The sequence below is a fragment of the Protopterus annectens genome, chromosome 2.part0, assembly GCF_019279795.1.
Source record: "Protopterus annectens isolate FY-2018-M chromosome 2.part0, PAN1.0, whole genome shotgun sequence".
Taxonomy (NCBI): domain Eukaryota; kingdom Metazoa; phylum Chordata; order Ceratodontiformes; family Protopteridae; genus Protopterus; species Protopterus annectens.
In genome coordinates, this window is record NC_056728.1 from 1,813,976,996 (window position 1) to 1,813,996,152 (window position 19,157).

The 19,157-nt window shown below is 37.5% G+C and overlaps 1 protein-coding gene across 2 annotated transcripts in view; it reads right to left on the reverse strand.

Annotated features, from left to right (window-relative positions):
• The window catches only part of LOC122793640 (anoctamin-7-like), a 2,355,351-nt gene that overhangs the window by 762,556 nt on the left and 1,573,638 nt on the right, over window positions 1-19,157 (reverse strand). For both annotated transcript variants that reach the window (XM_044061850.1, XM_044061849.1), the window contains exons 6-7: window positions 7,961-8,018; window positions 2,200-2,310 (exon numbers count right to left, since the gene is read on the reverse strand). In XM_044061850.1, the coding sequence (XP_043917785.1) occupies window positions 2,200-2,310; window positions 7,961-8,018 (169 nt within the window). The remainder of the gene's footprint in view (window positions 1-2,199; window positions 2,311-7,960; window positions 8,019-19,157) is intronic.

The window sequence follows — 19,157 nt, forward strand, 5'->3', positions numbered from 1 at the left end:
TGTTTGGTGATCTTTTTTGGGGTTAATGTATTATTAACAATTACTGACAGCATGTGTTTGTGATGCCGCGGTGGTACGGCGGTAGCGTTGTTACCTCACAGCAAGAGGTTCTCCCGTTCAATTCTCGGCGTGGCTTGGGAGCGCCTTCTGTGTGGAGTCTGCATGTCCTCCCCGCGGTTGGCTAGTGTTCGAAAGACATGGGTGCGTAAATGAGTGTGCCTTCGTTGAAGGTTGGGTGTCGAGCTGCCACCTCGGCATTTCGTAAAAATCTACTGCCAATCATTAGCGGACTGGAGTTCCGCTGTGGCGACCCCTTAAAGGGAAAAAGCTGAAAGACCAACAACAACAACAACAACTGACAGCATGTGTTTACCTCAAAGATGTCATGTCAGACTTACTTAATATAATTTTATGATAAGGTAACTGTTGATGGGGAAAGGATATTCTAGTGATTATTTTCATTTGGGTTTCAGCACACATTTGCTTCTATTTTTCTCTGCTGAAGAAGGGAAATAGTATAAATGTGTGATATGAATAGGTAAGTATTTGAACAGGAAGAGACAAAGGGTGTCTATCATGTGATCTCTAGCCTGTAAGAATACCAGTTCGTTGAGAAGTAAATGGGCCAGTACTAAGACAAGAGGCATTTCAGGTTTATGCTTTAAAAATTGCTTTGGGAATTGGATGTAATACAAACTTGCTTGTGGATACTAAACTGGAAGGTACTGTAGGTCATACGGATCAGACTGAACAGTTTTCTGGAGACTGCTAATTTTGGCTGTCAGATGACAACAGTGATTTAATGAATGAAATTGCAAGGTTCTGTACTTGGAATAAAGAAATAAATGTACAGAATATGAATGATTTGTGTTAAAGAGACAGAAAAGGTTTCGGGTGATTTGTTCTCTGTATATCTTGAGTCATCAAATGCAATGGGAAAAGGTAGTAGCCGAGGCTGTCACAATTTGGTTTTGAGTTATGAGGACAGCTAATTCCAGGTACAGGAAACTGATTTATACCATTGGACAGGGCACTAGTTGGATTCTCAACTGTCCAGATTTTTACAGAATATCCAAACTTCTGCCTCATATTTTTGGTATGCTGCTTGTAAAGTTTGTTGATTTCTGGCATATCGCTGAGGATTGAAGTCACTAAATAATGACATACATGTGCGTTTTAGACTTCATATCCTTCAGAAAAATGCATGCTAACATAAATCCTGTTATTCTAGCAACTTTCTAAATTTATAAGAGCAATATTTAAAATCTGTCCCTATTTTTTGACCTTTGTTCCCCAATTATTTCAGGTTTTGTCCTGATTTCTTGCATTAAGAGGTTGAGAGGTATGGTTGGACTACAGTTAAAGTCCTGCATGCATTTCTAGAAGCCAAAGAGAGAGACGAAGAGGGGCACTAAATCGGGGAATGTGTATAGGGAAGGGTAGCCTGCCTGGCTAAAGTGTTAGAATATTGAAATCATTAGGTGAGGTTGAGTGGTTTGGGAAAATTTTTACTTAAATCAAGGAGATAAAGGGGGCATGATATGAATGTATAAGGCAGTAAAATGTTGATATGAGGAAATTTAGTTAAAACGGAAGGACTGGGCTGAACAAGTAGGTAAACTATGGTGTAGTCTTAATGATAAGCCTAACTTTACATTGGACATGAGGAGGTATTTTCTAAATGGAAGGGTTGTAGATAAGTGGCATAAACTTTATAAATGCTGTCTTTTTTATATAAAGCCAATGAGTCTGATAAGTAGAATGAGTAGGAGAAGGCTGTAAATAGAGGGGCATACATGGGGGAGGCAGCAGCAGCAATAGCAGCAGTGTGCTAGAGATCTGATAGGCACTGTGATTACTTCAGCCAACGCTTTGTATGCATCAGTGATGGAAATGCAATTCATGTTATTCTGACTTTCACACTAGTGATATCAGGAAAATAAAAATTGCATGTAGTCTAACAGTAACATTATAGGTGATGTCAACACAAAGTAATTCACAAAAATGCATCTGTTTTAAGAAAACAGTTTTGGGATGGCCAGGTATGGGAACATTAGACCAGTTTTTATAACTAAGCAGTGAGTGACTCTATTTATCAGAAAACTTAATTACCTTCTCAAAGCTTTTCTTACTATTAGAGCAGTCTGAGGGTGCAGACTCCTAGACATAAAGCTATAACTTCAGCTAGCATGCTCTTACCTCATGAAGTGGAAATGCAGCAGAGTAAACACCTTCATTCAGCAGCCTGTCAATGCCCACCTCAGCTCGTTTTCTTTTGCCATATGCAGTTCGAGAAAGGATTTCATACATCTGTGAAAATAACAAGCAGTTCCATAATAAACAGTTTGATTCAAGTCCAGTGTGGTAGATCACAATTTGCATAACTATATTATAGCATGTCCAGTAGCTAAAGATCTTTAACTGAATGTTTTCTTGGTGGATTGGCAAAATATGTGACACAAACATTATCAGTCAATATATGATATATGGATTTTGGATAGCCTACACCCATGCAGCTTTTGTTCATTACCATGACAAAATTTAGGACACATGCGTTGTGAAATCGCTGACAGTGAGAATGGCTTTTAAGAAATTCTAGATGCTGATAGAAGTGATATTACATGACATATAGAGAATATTTACTTAGCAGCTCTTGGAAGCTGTGAAAGTGTCATAACCTGTTGTACTTTAAACATTGTTGACATGAAGTGCTGTCTGACAAGATATTCATCTATAGACCACATGCCCACTTCATCACATAAAGAAATAGATAAACAGTGCTGAAAAAAAAGGTCTTCACATTGTAAATCCCCTAACCAGGTAATCCATCCGGCCTTCAATACACTTATCAATTTAAATTGCTTGTCCAGGTGATAGCTGAGGCATTACACTGAGCAGGACAGACCAGCCTTTCCTATTTACTGCAGCACTCCACAGTTCATTCTGTGTGATCTCCTAATGTTCCTAGGCCTGTCCAACGTGTCTGGGGTCTGCCCCTGTGGGCTCTCTGTAGTGGCAAATGTATGGTAGGCCTCCTATGGGAGGTGTTGAGGCAGTATCTCTAAGATTCCAACCCCCTTCTCAGTCCTGAGTAACAGTGGCTGCACTCCAAATTCTTAGACTGTTGAACTAGTCATTTTGTCCTGGAAAGGGAGCCTGACAAAGGAACCTCATATGATCTTACATTTTCAGTAGGCAATTAAAGCTTGTGACCACAGGTAAAGATGATGGCATTAGCTGGTTTATCTTATGAATCAGTTTCTGCTTCACCACCAACAGTTGCACCACTGCTGCCTTTGTTCTATCGACTGCTAAATATCCTGATTCCCTCTACTTACATCCATGAGTAAGACACTAAGATACTTAAACTCTAGAAGGTAGGTTAGCAAGCCCCTTCTCACCTGCGGGTAACAAGCTTTTTTTTATAGAAGGAACAATAACTTCTGATTTTGAGTTTCTTCTCACACAACAGTTAGTAACTATAGTGCATGACACCACAGCAGCTTCAAATTTGGAGGGTAACATCATCTGCAAACACAAAAATGCACACTTCTTGTTCAAAAAATGAGTGGTCTCCAAACCTCAGCTACTTCCTAGTACACTCACTGTTGAGTAGTTTGTCCACATTGAGCATACCCAACTTAACACCAAGAATGTGGGCACCACTATTGCTCCATAAACACAGGGACTGAATGACAGGCAGCATCTACTATGGGACTTCATAATGCTGTAGCACCTCACACAGGACAGTCTGGGGTATATGGTCATGTGCCTTCTCTATGTTCACTAAATGCATATTGATAGGGCTGATAATCTCCCAGAAACCCTCCAAAACTCTGTGCAAGGATAAAGAGCTGATCTACTGTTTCACAGGCTGACTGGATACAATGGAATCTATAACATTCCTCCTGAATCAGAAGCTCAGATGTCACATGAAGTTTTCTTTCCAGTACCCTGACATGGGGTTTCAAAGGGGGGCTGTGGAATGAGATTCCTCCAAAGCTGGGCACACTTTTTTGCCTCCCTTTCTGATTCCAGTGGCAATATTTTCAGCTTCTAGGCAGCATTGAAGAAGTTGTTAGCTATGGTACCCCAAAAGTATCTACTGCTTTTTTTGTGCTTTCATTGCTTCTGTCTCTCCCTCATCGTGTTTAATTGTTGTAATCATCACCTCACGTATGTAAAGTAGCCCATACCCACCTGATGGCACAGTTGCTTCCTCCTTGGCAAAGTCAGACATGATTTCTTACTTGCATAGAACACTACATAATTACGTGGAACATATTTTTCCCTTTGTGAATTATTCAGTGATACACTGGAATTTAAAGTTTTCTGTAGTGGTAGCCTCATCTTAGCTCATCCATACTACCTGATTGCAGAGTCAAGGTCTGTGGATGCCTTCCTAGGAATCTGCATGCAGATAGTATCTGGAGCTGCAGTGATGGATCATATCATGTGATCACAAAGGCATTACTAAAGGAGCATGATGGCTGCAAAATGTCAGAATCAATGAAGAAGGATTCTCAATATATTTCAAAATGTTTTTTTTTTTAAGATTGGGAGGGCAGGTAAATCATAAATTCCAAGGTGAAAGCAACATGAATGTATACTTACCATCTCTAGAGTTAAAGAGCAGCTTTATATAAAGCCTGTTTAATTCTATCCCATTAAAATACACTTGAGATGAACAGAAATTAAAAAATGGGAGAAAGTGCTCAAACAGCTTGAATGTACAAGTGTTGACAAAAAAACTACTATCTACAAAAGATTATCAAGGATAGATGAGCATACTGGTATGCTGCAGATGTCTCTAAGCACAAAAAAGAAAGAACTGGAGTGGTGGACAAGATAAGTTAAATGGATGCCAAGACAAAAAGTTATGAAAAGATTTTGGAGAAATTATAGAATGGTGAGGAAATTTTAACAGTAATAGAGAATAATGTTCATTCAGGAAGCAAATGTGCAGGTCAGAGGATATAGTAAATTATACATTAAGGAGTAGCTGAAGCTGGAAATATACGATGGGATGGAAAGAGACCAGAAATGTGTAGAGAGTTTGTTTAACAGTAAGCTGATTTGGTCTCCACAAAGCTGCAGCTAAACAGAGATGGTTAACAGGTTTTGTGATATGGGAGAATTCCGGAAAAAAAACAGATAATACGGACTACATAGGGGCCTGATAATGATTCCAGTAATTAGTTGGAAATTCTTTGCAGCTGAGTTGACAGGTAGGGAATCCTATATGTATGTAAGAAGCTAATGTGACACCGCACCCCAAGACAGACAGAATGACTATTGACATGGAATTGAATAAATTAAAGTAGGATAAACTGGAGAAGAAAGTGGCAGAAAGGGGTGGATTAATAGAAAACAAGAGGACTATCTAGATAAGATGGAATCAGATGAAGCAGCACATTTGGTGTTTTTGGTAAGATGTGAGACTAATAGATAAAAGGGGGAGTTTCTGAAAAGATGTGGTAGTAATTTCAGTAAGTAGTTGAAATATAAATATGGGTGGATGGAAATGAAATTGATGTGAATGCAGGACATGCAAATAAACAAACTTCTTTCAGCTTTTCCCAGTTAGGGGTTGCCACAGTGGAATTCCGGTTCGCTAATGGTTGGCAGCAGATTTTTTATGGTGCCAAGGTGCCAGCCCGATGCCCAACCTTCAATGAAGGCACATCCATTCACGCATGTCTTTCGAACACTACTCGACCGCGGGGAGGACATGCAGAAGTTTAGTAAATCACATACTAGTAGACAATGAAGAGGGAAAGCAAGAAACGAGGCTGACATAGCAGAATGATTTGAAAGTGGCATGCAGCAGGCCTATGCTTCAGGCCAGAATGAAGAGGAAATTGCAAAAAGAAGAAATAAAGCAAGTAGAACAGTAAGTGTAAGAAAGGCAGAAGGGTTTGGGAATGGGGAACAGGGTGAAAGAGAGAAAGAGAGAAGGGTAGAGAAAGTATAACTGTGATGCAAGGACAGAATCAGGCAAACAAAACAGAAACATACAGGAAAGTACATAACATGAGAAAGAAGGAAAGAAAGAAAGATTAGAAAGCAAAGTAGACAGAAATGTTAAAAATAAATGGAGAAAGAGTATATGTAAAGATGTTTTACAGAGAATAATGCAAATCAAACATAATAACAGAAGAGAGAGAGAGAACAGAAATAGGTCTAGATATGGACAAACTGAATAGCCAGCATGCACACAGCTTAAATGTGTGACTACCAGACTAGAGCTACCAAAGGTGTTTCAAGGGATCAGGGCAGAGAAAGCAGAATAAATAATGGTTACATGTTTTAGTTCTGCACAAGGATAAAGAGAAAGTGACATACATAAGAGAGAGACAGTGGTTGTATCAGCAGATTTATTTGATTTTTGTTTAGCAAAGGGTAAAATGTCATGGTCACCAAAGGTAGAGATACTTTCTGGTACAGACTTATCCAGAAGAAACAGGAAATGCAGGGTAATTTGGTTTATTAATATACATAAGAAAGTTGTGGCAAAAGTGATGACAACAAAGTTGGTGACATTTCTACAAAAAGTTGTTTATTGGAGTTAGTGAATCCCAAGAGTGTTTGTAGAACAGAAAGGGATGACATAAAAAGGACAAGGGTGGTGTTAGATTTTTGCAAAGTCTTAGCCTTATCTGACTTGATATTCCTGATGAGGGCATTAAATAACTATGCTTTTGGAAAGAATTTTAGGGAAAAGATACAAGCATTGAGCTAATATTGAAAGTGCAGTGTAATGTTCTAAGCAACGCTGAGAGGAGAGTTTAGACTGAGGTGAAGTCGTGTTAACATGGCTCCTGTCATCAGTATAATTTCTATTGGCTATGAAGGAATAAGTCATAAGGAAGGAAAAAAAGAAGGGCCAGGCATGCTTCTTAAGTTACTTAATAGCAAATTTCAGTAGCATATATGACAAGAATGGACAGTGTGGGTAATATCAGAGAAACTGGATAAATCAGGGAAGGAAATAGTGTCTAAGTGTAGTGTATTCTGTCTTAACAGCATCTATTGCTTTTCAGTGTACCAGAAGTAGTAACATTTTTCCTAGCTTTTCATTTTACGATATACTGCCAAGAATGCCCACAATAGTTTGTTCCTTCTGAGAATGAGCCTTAACCTGCCTAACCTTCTTTTCTCACATCATAAATCTTATGTTAGAGGAAAACCTGGACTTGAAATCAAGAGCAAAATACAATATAAGCAATGTCTGTTATAAATGGCAAATGAATCATTTAGGCATTAATATCAGAATTATTATTAACAGATTTAAAATGATTACAAGTAATCTAACTAGCCATCACAATCACAAATACTAAAGAAGTTAAAGTTATACAAACCATAAACAGTTTGCTAAAATAAAACATACTGCTGATCTTGATAAAATGCAGTAAATGGTAAAACAGAGCAACAATGTCTGGACACAGTAAAAGACAATTAGGAGCCAATGTTACCCTGAAGTGGAATTATGAGGGTTAGGGGGTGTTAGGATATTATTTACAGTTAGAGGGAGCAATCAAGCTATCTGTGACTTATTTTCCCATGAAGATTATGACAACTAGACTTTAAGATATATAACAGCTGAAATTCTTATGAATTCACTGTACCAGCAAATATTTATAAAACAGAATTGTCTATCCATTCACTGTGAGTGAAGTGAAAGGAATGTATATCTGGCTGAAATGATGGAAACTGAATATGCAGTCCAGTTATTTTTTAGAAAAAGGTCCTCTCAAGATGCTCTAATATACTCAGACAGTCATTGTCTTGATTAAAAAAAGTTTATACTGTCAAACAGCTGGGTCATAGCAATTACGTATTTAGAATGTTGCAGATAGCCTTTTCTGTTCTTACCACTAACCCCGCCCACCCTCCGAATGGTCATTGTGACAGTCAAACTGAAGATCACGGTCTCATTCATTGTACGGATCATACTTACTATTCGGTTTCGCTGTGTATTTGTAAAATAGTAGTCATGGTTTTCACTGCCCAAGAACCTGTAACATAAAGTATAATTTGCATTTTAGTAAAGGAACATGAGTATTAAACAGCTGTCCTGCAATTATAACAGTTACAAAATCATGTTGACCCTACTTATCTAAATTGAAAATGGTGCACACGCAAGCATGCATGCATACACTCACTCATACACAAAAAGACACATATGTACATATTATGTACACACACACACACACACACACACACACACACATATATATATATATATATATATATATATATATATATATATATATATATATGTACATATATACACAAGCAAAAAAAAACACACATATGCACATTATGTTCACAAACTCATACACACACAAAAAACACATGTACATATTATGTACATACACATATACACACAATAAACACATATGTACATATTATGTATATATACAAAAACACATATGTACATATTACATACACACACACACACACACACACACACACACACACACACACACACACACACACATTCACATCACATATATTCCTAATTTATAAGATCATGTTAATATGATTTGTGTATTATTCCTATAACCTTCCATTTACCTAACATATAAAAACTAGAAATATATTGATAAAAAATATAACTGGGCAATCCTGTCTATACAGTTTTAACCTGTCAAAAAAAATCTTTTTTTCACATTAAATTTTAGGCATTTCACTAAATCCTTTTAAAGATCATTGACATTGATTCTATTCCATTTCTTTCTTTCTTCAAGTAACAGCTTATGTTAGATAGTCCTACAAACTCCTGGATAATATGCATATGCTTTATGTTTATCAACAATTATCCTAAGTAGACAATTTGCCTAATCTTGAGACTCACTTATAACAACAACTTAGTCAATACTACTTTGACATTAGATGAGTCTGTTTTACTGGGACAGACTTCAACCTGTAGATACTGCCATCTTGCCAGATATGACACACGTACACACACACACACACACACACACACACACAGACACACACACACACACACACATATAAATATATATATATATATATATTTATATATATATATATATATATATATATATATATATATATATATATATATATATATATATATATATATATATATATATATATATATATATATATATATATATATATACATATATATATATTATTACTCCATGAACTACAGCCTAATTACATTCAGAACACACTACAATGCACACTCCTGCTATCAGTTGTGGAAGCTGCTGTCTACCAAGGTACACTGACCACTGGATTCCTGCTTCAGCACTGTGAATCATGTCCTGGTGTGTGACTTGTTAAGTCAAGCCTCAACCACTGGAACACCAGAGTGATAACCTGGCCATCATGTGAGTTATGGAGATGTCTGATGGCAGGGTTTTCCCCTTTGGGATGCTCTTCAATATATCCATGGCCCCTGTCCTATCCCCATACTTAGTGAGTCATTCCTGGTACCTCATTTGTTGTCCTACTCACCCCATCAGTAACTTTCCACTCTCTTCTCTGTCAATGACCATCCACTATTGTCTCCACCTTTTGTATTTATACCAGCTGTGTTTGTCTGTGTCATCATTTTATATTTGTTTGCTACCACTACCTTTCTTTCCCTCTCTGTCTCTTCCACAGCTAATCCTTGCTAACTTCCCTACCTCCCATTCTTCTTCTTATATTGAAAGTGGAGCTCTCTGCCCTCCAAAAAATTGTCCTTCCTTACCCAACGTGTAACTTTATGTATAGTCTCGTGTGTTTTCTTCTGTCTGCTATTCTCCCATATACTACTTTCCTATCTCCCCCTTTCCTTATAGGAAGTACTGGTAGAGGCTTTGCTGTGCTGACCCTCATACGGCTGTCTGGAAGACTGAAAGTGATGTCCACAAGATAGTTCATTCCATGCCTCAGCACAAATAGGCACTGTTGCACTATTCTGTCTTAGTGATGGCATCAGCCATGTTAGTCATGGGTGCTTTTGCAGTGATATTTGTCCACTGGACCTGCTAAGTGCTGCTCTTTCCTGTAATGTGGCACCTTAATATTATGAGACAGTCCTTTCCTTTGCATAGCAGCACTATGCTAGCCCTAAGCCATACCTGATTAGCTGTGGGCCATGTCACACTACAGACTACCCACAATTTGTTACTGTGCAAGTGGGCAGCACATCTATAAATCCCAGCCAAAGTTTATAGACAAAAAAATCAAAATATTTATATAACCAAGTTTTCCATTTTGACTTTTATGTGAAATTAGTAATCTAGGGACCTGGAAACACTAATGATAAATGTGAGTGTTTTTATTAACCAAAGTTCTGGACTATATACTAGTGACATGAGAGACAAGTTACAAGTATGAAAGTAGTTGAACTGTAAATCTGGCCTCTGGACATGATTTTATGTGAGTGCGCAATTGCAAATGCTAATAAATCCCTGAAAATGTGACATGCAGACACAAGACATTTATAGTTATTATGGTTGAGAGGAAGATGAAGTGAGCTAAAGCTAGTGCATTTATTTTTCAGAAAAAAAATTAAATGCTGTTTAAAATGTAAACTATATTTGTCTTTTCAGTAAAACATGCAGCAGCTTTGTAAAAAAAAATGTATAAAACTATACAGCTCATGCAACTCAAAACTATATCAAACCTTAGAGAATAAAATTGTTCTCAAGTAGACAGATAGACATAGCAGATATATTTTATCATAGCATGCCACTTCCTTCCAATGGATTTTGCCATAAATGGGCAACAGTCTCCTCAAGATCTAAGTAGCTTACATTTAAATTCTGAATCAAATAGGAAATAAGAATCTGGGAATTGTCTATCCATCCATCCACAACCCCTTTTTTCCCATTTTTGCACATGGGATTGGGGTGCCACTTCAACAGTGACAATCACCTAGAGCCAAGAGTTTAGTTATGCTTTGCCTTCTGGAATGTGCAATGTGCTGTTTGGACTTAGATCTCATATTTGGAATTTGTGAGTCTTCTACAGCTGTTAAATGTTCTAAACGATAGATGGAATGTAGTAAATACCTGTGAACATTTTTTTCTAGATGCCATCTATTTAAATACATTGATTTATATTCCTAGTGCAAGTATTTATTCAATGTATATTTAACCTTACATACTACATTGCTTAATTTTTCATCAAGTGCAGAATTTTAAACCTGGTGTATTATAGCTGCTATCCTCCACATTTCATAGGGTTATTGCTTTAGCCATAGCCGCCTTAATCAGTATATTACAGATGGTTTATTTTATGAGTTGACAGTAACTATGCTCTTGGTGTGCCAGACTGAACTAGCTGATGGCAATGTGTTACCATAATGAAAGGTAAAGAGGCATCCAAAACTATCTTCTCTAAGTTTTAATTACTATTGGCAAAATAGCATCAGAAGGTACTTGGCTTATAGCAAGAGGGGGTCAAATCCTGGAAAACTAGCATTTATAAGTCTTTTCTGCAGTTGCTCAGTGTGATTTTTATTTGTATGTAGAAGGTGCTAGCTATAGCCTGAGCAGTGCACATGTAATGTATGCTATTAAGATCAGTCGCTTCCTTCTAACATATTAGTTGGTGATTAGAGGTGCAGATCTCAAGGCCTTAGACCTTGATCTTCACAACAACAATAAAGGTTTTTACCCTGTGTTATTCAATATATTCTGACAGTGTTGTAGGACTGAAGTCTACTATGAAACTGAAATGTAGCTCAAGCTATACAGCTTACTATACACATTTATGTTTTTTTAACTTTCAGTCTCCCTTGGGACTTCATTACACTGGCCTGTTCCCCAGTGCCCCATGTCCACACTTGGTCTATCAGCTTGTTCTGGACTTACTCTAGTATTACTGGAGGCCATTGGGGGATTCTAAGGGTGTCTTGGGGGCTTGACCATCTCCACTTCTTTCCTGGGGAGGTTATATCCCCTACCCATTTCTTGTCCCACCTCCCATGTTCATCAGTCTCATTCAAGAGTAACTCCACTCACTGAACCATGCCTCCCATAAGGCAGCATCATTGACAAACCCCTCCTTCCCAGGATGGGCACACCCATCTCTCCTAGTCACTCTGTCAGTTACCTATGCTGCTAATCAAACCTGGGTTGACTGGGCTGTAGACTGGGCTTTATCCTTCTGTGCCACCGGAGCAGTTAGCTTACTCTGCAGTCTAAACTAGTTAGTTAGTAAGCTGAGGTAATAGAAGATACCATGATGGAGTAAAGATGTATATCTTCTTTAGGAAGTTACCCTAACAGTAAATCTTAACACTTCTGGTGAGCCACCTCATCAGTAGCTTCTTTTGGCAAGAAATTACAAAACCGGTAACTTTTTCCTTGCAAGGTACCAAAGCAGGTCTCACTCTGTTAGAGTATTGATATGGGTATGTATGTGGCTCCTTTATATATCTTGCATTGTTACACGTTTGTTTTATTGTTCTCACATTTTTGAGTGTTGCACATTTCCCACCTCACCAGAAATAAGTTTCTGCTTTATAGTTCAGTATTTTATGACATTGGATATTATTTTTTTCTTGGATTTTCTTGGTTGTAGCCTTAGTGTTTTTGTTTTTTTGTTTTTTTTTTTTTCATTGTAATATAATAATCCAAAGATGTATATTCCCAGCACCTAGTTTGTTTGGGATTTGAGCATAATGTTGAAGATTATTATCTCTTGCTAATTTAAGTTGTTCACAAAATTAAGGTGAAAAAAAGTGTCATCTTAATTCTAAGAGAGAGAGACAGAGACAGAGAGAGAGAGAGAGAGAGGAGAGTTCTTTAAAGAAATGAAAATCAGAGAATGAAAGTGCTCACCATTCTCCTTTACATAAGGATGTCTAATCCCAGTTTAGAGAAGCAATTCTTTGTCTCATCTATACCCAAGAAGGCTGACATGTCAACAGGACCAACATTATGCAATTTTAAAGACAGACATAATTTAGAGATGAACTTTTGTTGCCTGTATTGGTACCAATGAAAACCTTGGGTGAAATAATCAAAAGAAAATTGTTCTTCTGTTACTTTAGAGTAGAGTTGGTGTTCTTTTATAATTGAGTACTTCTCCTGTCATTATATTATTTCAGATCATAAATACACTTTTTGATGTCATGAAATATTTTTGAGGTTTTAATACCATAACAGGAATGGACCCCTGTTCAGGTTATTTTATTGTATCACATTCCTGTTCCGGTTGACATTTTCTTTGTACTTTTATTTTCCTGCTATAAATGCTTTTGTTAATTTATCAAGATAAAATGTCATTCCTATGTCATCTGAGAAAGTTTTATTTATTTGCAGCTGTGTTTGCAAGTGCTTGTCTGATGACCTCTACAGTTTTAACTCATCCACAAAAAAGTAGATAAGATGTCATTGGATAATGTACGTTTTTGGACGTTACGTTGTAACCACAGCATAGTATATTAAGTAAACAGCTTACTGGATTAAGGGCAAAGTGAAGTATCAGTGGTTACAAATTACCCTAGAATATCTTCCTTTGCATTTGAATCCTTGGGTTAATAATTTACCATTTATCTTGACTCAGTTTTAAAGTGGTTTATGATTGTCTCTTACTAAATCCTGTGGAATGGATCAATGAGGGCATATCTCATACTTCTGTAAGCATTCAATAATCCATGGCTGTGGAATGCTGTAAAATGCTTTTTAGTAATTTATCCATGTTAAACATAGTTCTTCTCCTTTATACATCTCTCCGTTAAAGGTTTGTTGACCAAAATATGATCCTTTGCCCCATATGATTGCCTTTTGTTATCTTTTACTTTTGTTGCTATGACTGATTTTTTTTCTAAGTGACTATAAACGTTGTTCTCATCATTTCCAGTATAGAATGTATATATTGTCAATAGGCAAGTCATTGTTATATAATTCTTAGGGTGGCTTGCATGTATGCCTTAATGAGAAGTACAGCATTTTCTGTTTTTAACTAGGTTGGTGTCAGTTTGTGATGTGCATGTAAATATTTTTTTTCTTCAGGGTTAAATCTTTCTTTTAATACCTGTAACCAGATGTTAGGTACTATATCAGGAGCCAGGATTTTCCATTAATTTGTTTTCTTTTCCTCTATTCCTCCATTAATGAAACTGCACATCTTGGCAGCTTTATAGTGTTCTTTATTGGGTGCTTCCATTGTGACATTTTACTTGTTCCCTTATTTTCCTTTTTACTCTACCATATGAATTTCTCTTAATAGTCCTGATTATATTGTTAATTTGTTTTGCTAGTTTTCTAACAATTTGGGTCTTATTTACCTTCTGTAATCACTTTCATGTAGCTTAATATGTCTGTCCATTTCTATTAAATCAAGCAGGACTTCCCTTATATAATTCTCTTCTGGGTTAAGAGTACCTTCTTTGCTTCTTATCTATTATTTCTCTTAATGTGCAATTATTTTATTTTTATTTTATTTATTTTACATTTGTTGACCGGGCTAGTCCAGCTGGATATATGTCCATTTTCTGCAGAGGCCCGGGGAGAAATATTACTTTGCAGATGGATATCATTTTAAATTTCTATTTGTTTCTTTTCTGCATCACTAATCTTATTTTTTTCATTGTGTTCCTCTTTTATGATCTTATTTTACCATCAAAAATGTTAGCATATCCAGATATCCATCCATCCATCCATCAATCCAGCCACAAACCTTTTTTCCCATTTTATGCATATGAATTTGGGGTGTCACTTCAACAGTGACAACCAAAAGCCAGTGATCATACCACTCGGTGGGTAGCCCTGCTGCAGTTCTTTTACACCACACATACATATACACACTCACACCTACAGGAAATTTAGAGAGTCCAGTCCACCTACTGCATGTCTTTGTAATGTGGGAAGAAACCGGAATGCCCCCCAAAAAGCATGCAAAAATAGGAAGGACATGTAGACTCTGCACAGAAAGCATCCAAGCAAGAATTGAACTGGGGGACCTCTTGCTGTGGGGCAACAGCACTATCTGATGCACCACTGTGCACTTTTAGCATATATAGATATTATTGCCTGTATTTCTCTTCACATGCTTTTGGAGCTGCATTTTTCATATTGATTAGCATGACTTTCTTTCCCTGCAAACATAACGCACCAAATCTGTTTTTCTTTCCCATGTCCATGATTCTTTTTTATAACTTTCAATAACCTCTGTTTTTGCTCTTCATCTTGAAGCAGTTCCTCAGTAACATACTGGTGGCCCAGTGTTTCTTCATCTAAGTAATGTTTGGCTCTGATCTGTTGCAGTAAAGATTTTCTTATTATCTATAGTTTTTAACAGTTTTTCTTTCCCAAGCATTTTTTGTAGTTCTTGAAATGCATCCTTTGTGCAGAAATTCTTGGTTTGTTGCATAGCAGTAACAATACATAATATTTTTCTTGTCCTCAGCAGTCCCCTTTATAGTCTATGTGCCTCTTACTTGGCCTGTAATATTTTGTTGTGGACTGCTCCTTTCTTCCACCACAGGTATGCAACCCACAGTATGGCCTAACCCAGCGATAGGAACATTTCCATGTTCTAAATATTCTACACTGCCTTTTTTCTAGTCCTGGCACCAGTCCTTATGCCAGGAGAGGGCATGTTTAATTCTAGGACCTGTGCACCTAGTCTTCTTTTTCATTCTTTGACCTACCTTTCTCTGTAATACATATCACTGTCATCTTGGTGAGATTTTGTAAAAAACAGAGTCCACCATATAAAGGTACTCATCAAGGCTTCAGGATGAATTCACTTCCAGCAAAACTACTCCCCTTCTCTTTGATTGAAGGAGAATTTGTATGGCTGCTGTTTGGAGTTTTCTGGATGCTCACATAATCAATTCACACCTGGAATTCAAACTGGTTGAACTCACAAGATGAAGTCTAAAGTGGCTATGATAGCTAGCAACCTGGATGTATAGCAATCTAACAAGGATGCAACTATATGTGAGTATGGAAGAATGAGAGAGAATTGTCTGTTGCAGCTGTCAGTTGGATGAATGTGTGATTCAACTGCCTGATAAACTAAGTGGCAAAAGTGAGATTTTTTTTAAAAATTTGAAACTTTTCTGATGCAGCCATATGTCTTAAGCCATATGTCTTAAGGATGTGGTAGATGTTCCCAATTACTGAGAGGATGGTTTGCTCCTTTGATTAAAGATTGGCCCCATCTTGAATGTCAAATTGATCTGGTCTATCATGTGAGGAAGTTGAGTAGAAGGGAGGAATGTCCCTGACACTTAATAGTTAAGTGTCACATATACTGTTTAAAGGAATGGGTAATTATGCAAGGTGCCCTTCAATAAGGTTTTTTGTTGGCAGGCTGTTGGGTTAAGGCTGTGATAGATTGCTCCCCCTTCTTCTATAGCCAGAGGTTAGAGGTTGTCCTGGTGGTATGGAACATTAGAAGGGAACAGAAAGTTGTTTTCCTGTAATGTCCAGCAATATTCAGGGTCATCTTGCAGTGGAGTACCTATTGTACAAAGTCATTACACAAAGCTGTTACTCTCTACATGAGGATGACTAAAGGAAACATTCCCTTATGGCTGAGAGGAAAGAGTGAGGGGAAGGATACTTGATAATGAGGTAGTCAGAAATGCAAGAACCTTCAGTGGGGAGGCTATGACTCAGGCTTCTTTTGTCCTGATGGAGGAGTCTAATAGTAAAGGGTGAAAAAGACAAGTGAGATTTCAAGAAGGGCAGCTTCTCAAGTAGATGCTTCAGTTGTATGTCAGCAGGTGTATGAAAGGGGAAGATAGTAACATCCATGAAAGGATGACCTGGAAGTTTTGTATCATTGTGACAAAAAACGGAGAAACAGGATTACTGGTACCAGGATCTGAGGAGGGAAAGGGGGTAAAGTAGCCAAGAGGAGCAGTAGAAGCAGAAGGAGGCAGGCCGCATCACCTGATTAGTCAGACAAAACTTCCAGGAACAAGCAAGGGAGAGCAGCACAAAATGTAAGTGGATGAGTAGGTATGGATGTTGCTACAGGCTAGGGTCAGCATATGGTCTGTTATAATCTCTATTTATTGTTTATTGCCCAAGAAAGTCATGAAGAAAGAATGAAGCTAATGCTCATCCATGATGGTGTGACAAAAGAAGGATGAATCTGTGGTTCACCTGAAGGTAGAAATGACATATGCTGAACATATTATGAATAACTACGGTAGGAGCTGATTAAAATTAAATAGAGTAAGGCTTGTTCATCTAACATGCAAGAATATAAACTGGTTTCATATCTGGTGCCATTCCAGGAGGATCCTGTATGTGCCTGTTTGAGACAGGATGGCTACCAGATACTCCTTTGAAAAGGATGGTCTACATGTCTCATACCAGAGGTTTAACATTCTAGCTAAAACATTTGCTGCCCTCATAGTCTTTGTTTAGGCACAGTCTGTCTACTTGATAGTCTTACCTAACAAATTGCAACTCAAAACACATTTTTTCATAGGTTAGTACTAGGCTAACTGCCTTTGTAGGCTATTTTAAGTCTAGCCAATTACCCATGTAAGAATCAAACCCTGCACTTTGTGTCTGTAAGGTAAACAACTTAACCATTACACCAGCCAAGGTGGCTATATTGCACACTAGAAGTCTTAACAGAAAGATGTCTGAACTTGACGCCTTCCAACAACTTGAACACATACATATAAGTCTAGTAACAGATACTTGTTTTAATACCATTAAAGTACTGCCTCTATTCTTGAGTTTAGGGTCTGTCATATAATGTGGTGGGGAGGAGTGTCAGTCTTTGTCAGGGATCCCTCGTGATAAAGCAGATTCATTGTGACCCTAATTTTGAAATTCTGGAAATCCAAATCACCATAAATAAAATCACCTACTACTTCATAGCTATCTATCAACCTTCCTCCATGTTGACCACTGATCATGCTACCTACATTAATGTCATAATTACTATCACTACAAACCATAATACATTTATTGTAGGTGGCTTCAATTACCCAGCGAGAAATTGACTAATCTACACTGGTAAACATCCCTACAAGGGGACACAATATCCTGTAGCTTACTGTTATTAATATTGTTTCCATCTGTGCAGCTCCAGAACAGTCACTCTCCAGTGTCAAATTAGATGTTATATCAGTGATGTTCACATATAATTCTGGAGATATGCCCCCCAAATAAATACTTCAGTATTTAGGGGTCTCTCAAAAGTAAACCTTCTATGACTACTTAGTAACCTAAATAATTTCCACTGCATCCCTACCCAGACTAACCCTATACATAGAGCAAAATAATTCACTTCCAAATGTTATTTTCTCACCTAAATAACTCTACAGAGAAACTAGCCATATGGACAATTTAAAAACAAACTCATGTGGTGGAATACTCATATAAACAACTCATATAACAAAAGTAAAAAAATGCGAAGTTCTTATAAGTGGTCACATACTCCCTACCTTAAAGGGGCACTCAAACATACTAGTAAAAAACGTACGGCAACAGTCAGAAAACACAGAGTGAGTATAAACTCAAAACAACCAATGATACCAAAAGTAATTATAAGTCCTTCTTTAACTGCATTAGAGACTTAAGAAACAACTCCCATCATTGTTTATCCACAATGATGGTACATATTCTCATCCCAAACAACAGTAAATTCCCAAACCAGAAAAAATTTGTTAAAACTTCATCTTACCCACCATAAAACTATCCCTTTGATTTGACCCCCTTTAAGATCACTAAGTAATAAGTCGTCACAGGTCATTCTAAAACAAAGCACACCATATCCATGGACCTCAACAGTATAGTAAGAAATGTAATAATAATTGCCAAGTATGCCATGATATTGGAATCTCTAGTAAACTTCTTTTACATTAGCCTTGCAAGGGCTACATCCATAAAGTCTGGGCAATAGCTATTGTGATGCTGTTATATAAGGAATGTCCAACCACTGACCCTAGTAATTATAGACCCATCAGTTTTACCATCATGGACAGCGCATTTGTGCAGCAGTAGTGTTGTCACCTCACAGCAAGAGGTTCTTCAGTTCAATTCTTGGCTGGAGTGCCTTCTGTGCGGGGTCTGCATGTCCTCCCTGCATTTATGTGGGTATTCCGGTTTCCTCCCACGTTACAAAGACATGTGTCTGGAGTGTTTCTCCCCGGGCCTCTGCTGAAAATTGGCTTTGTTCCAAGTCAGAATTTCCCAGTAAAC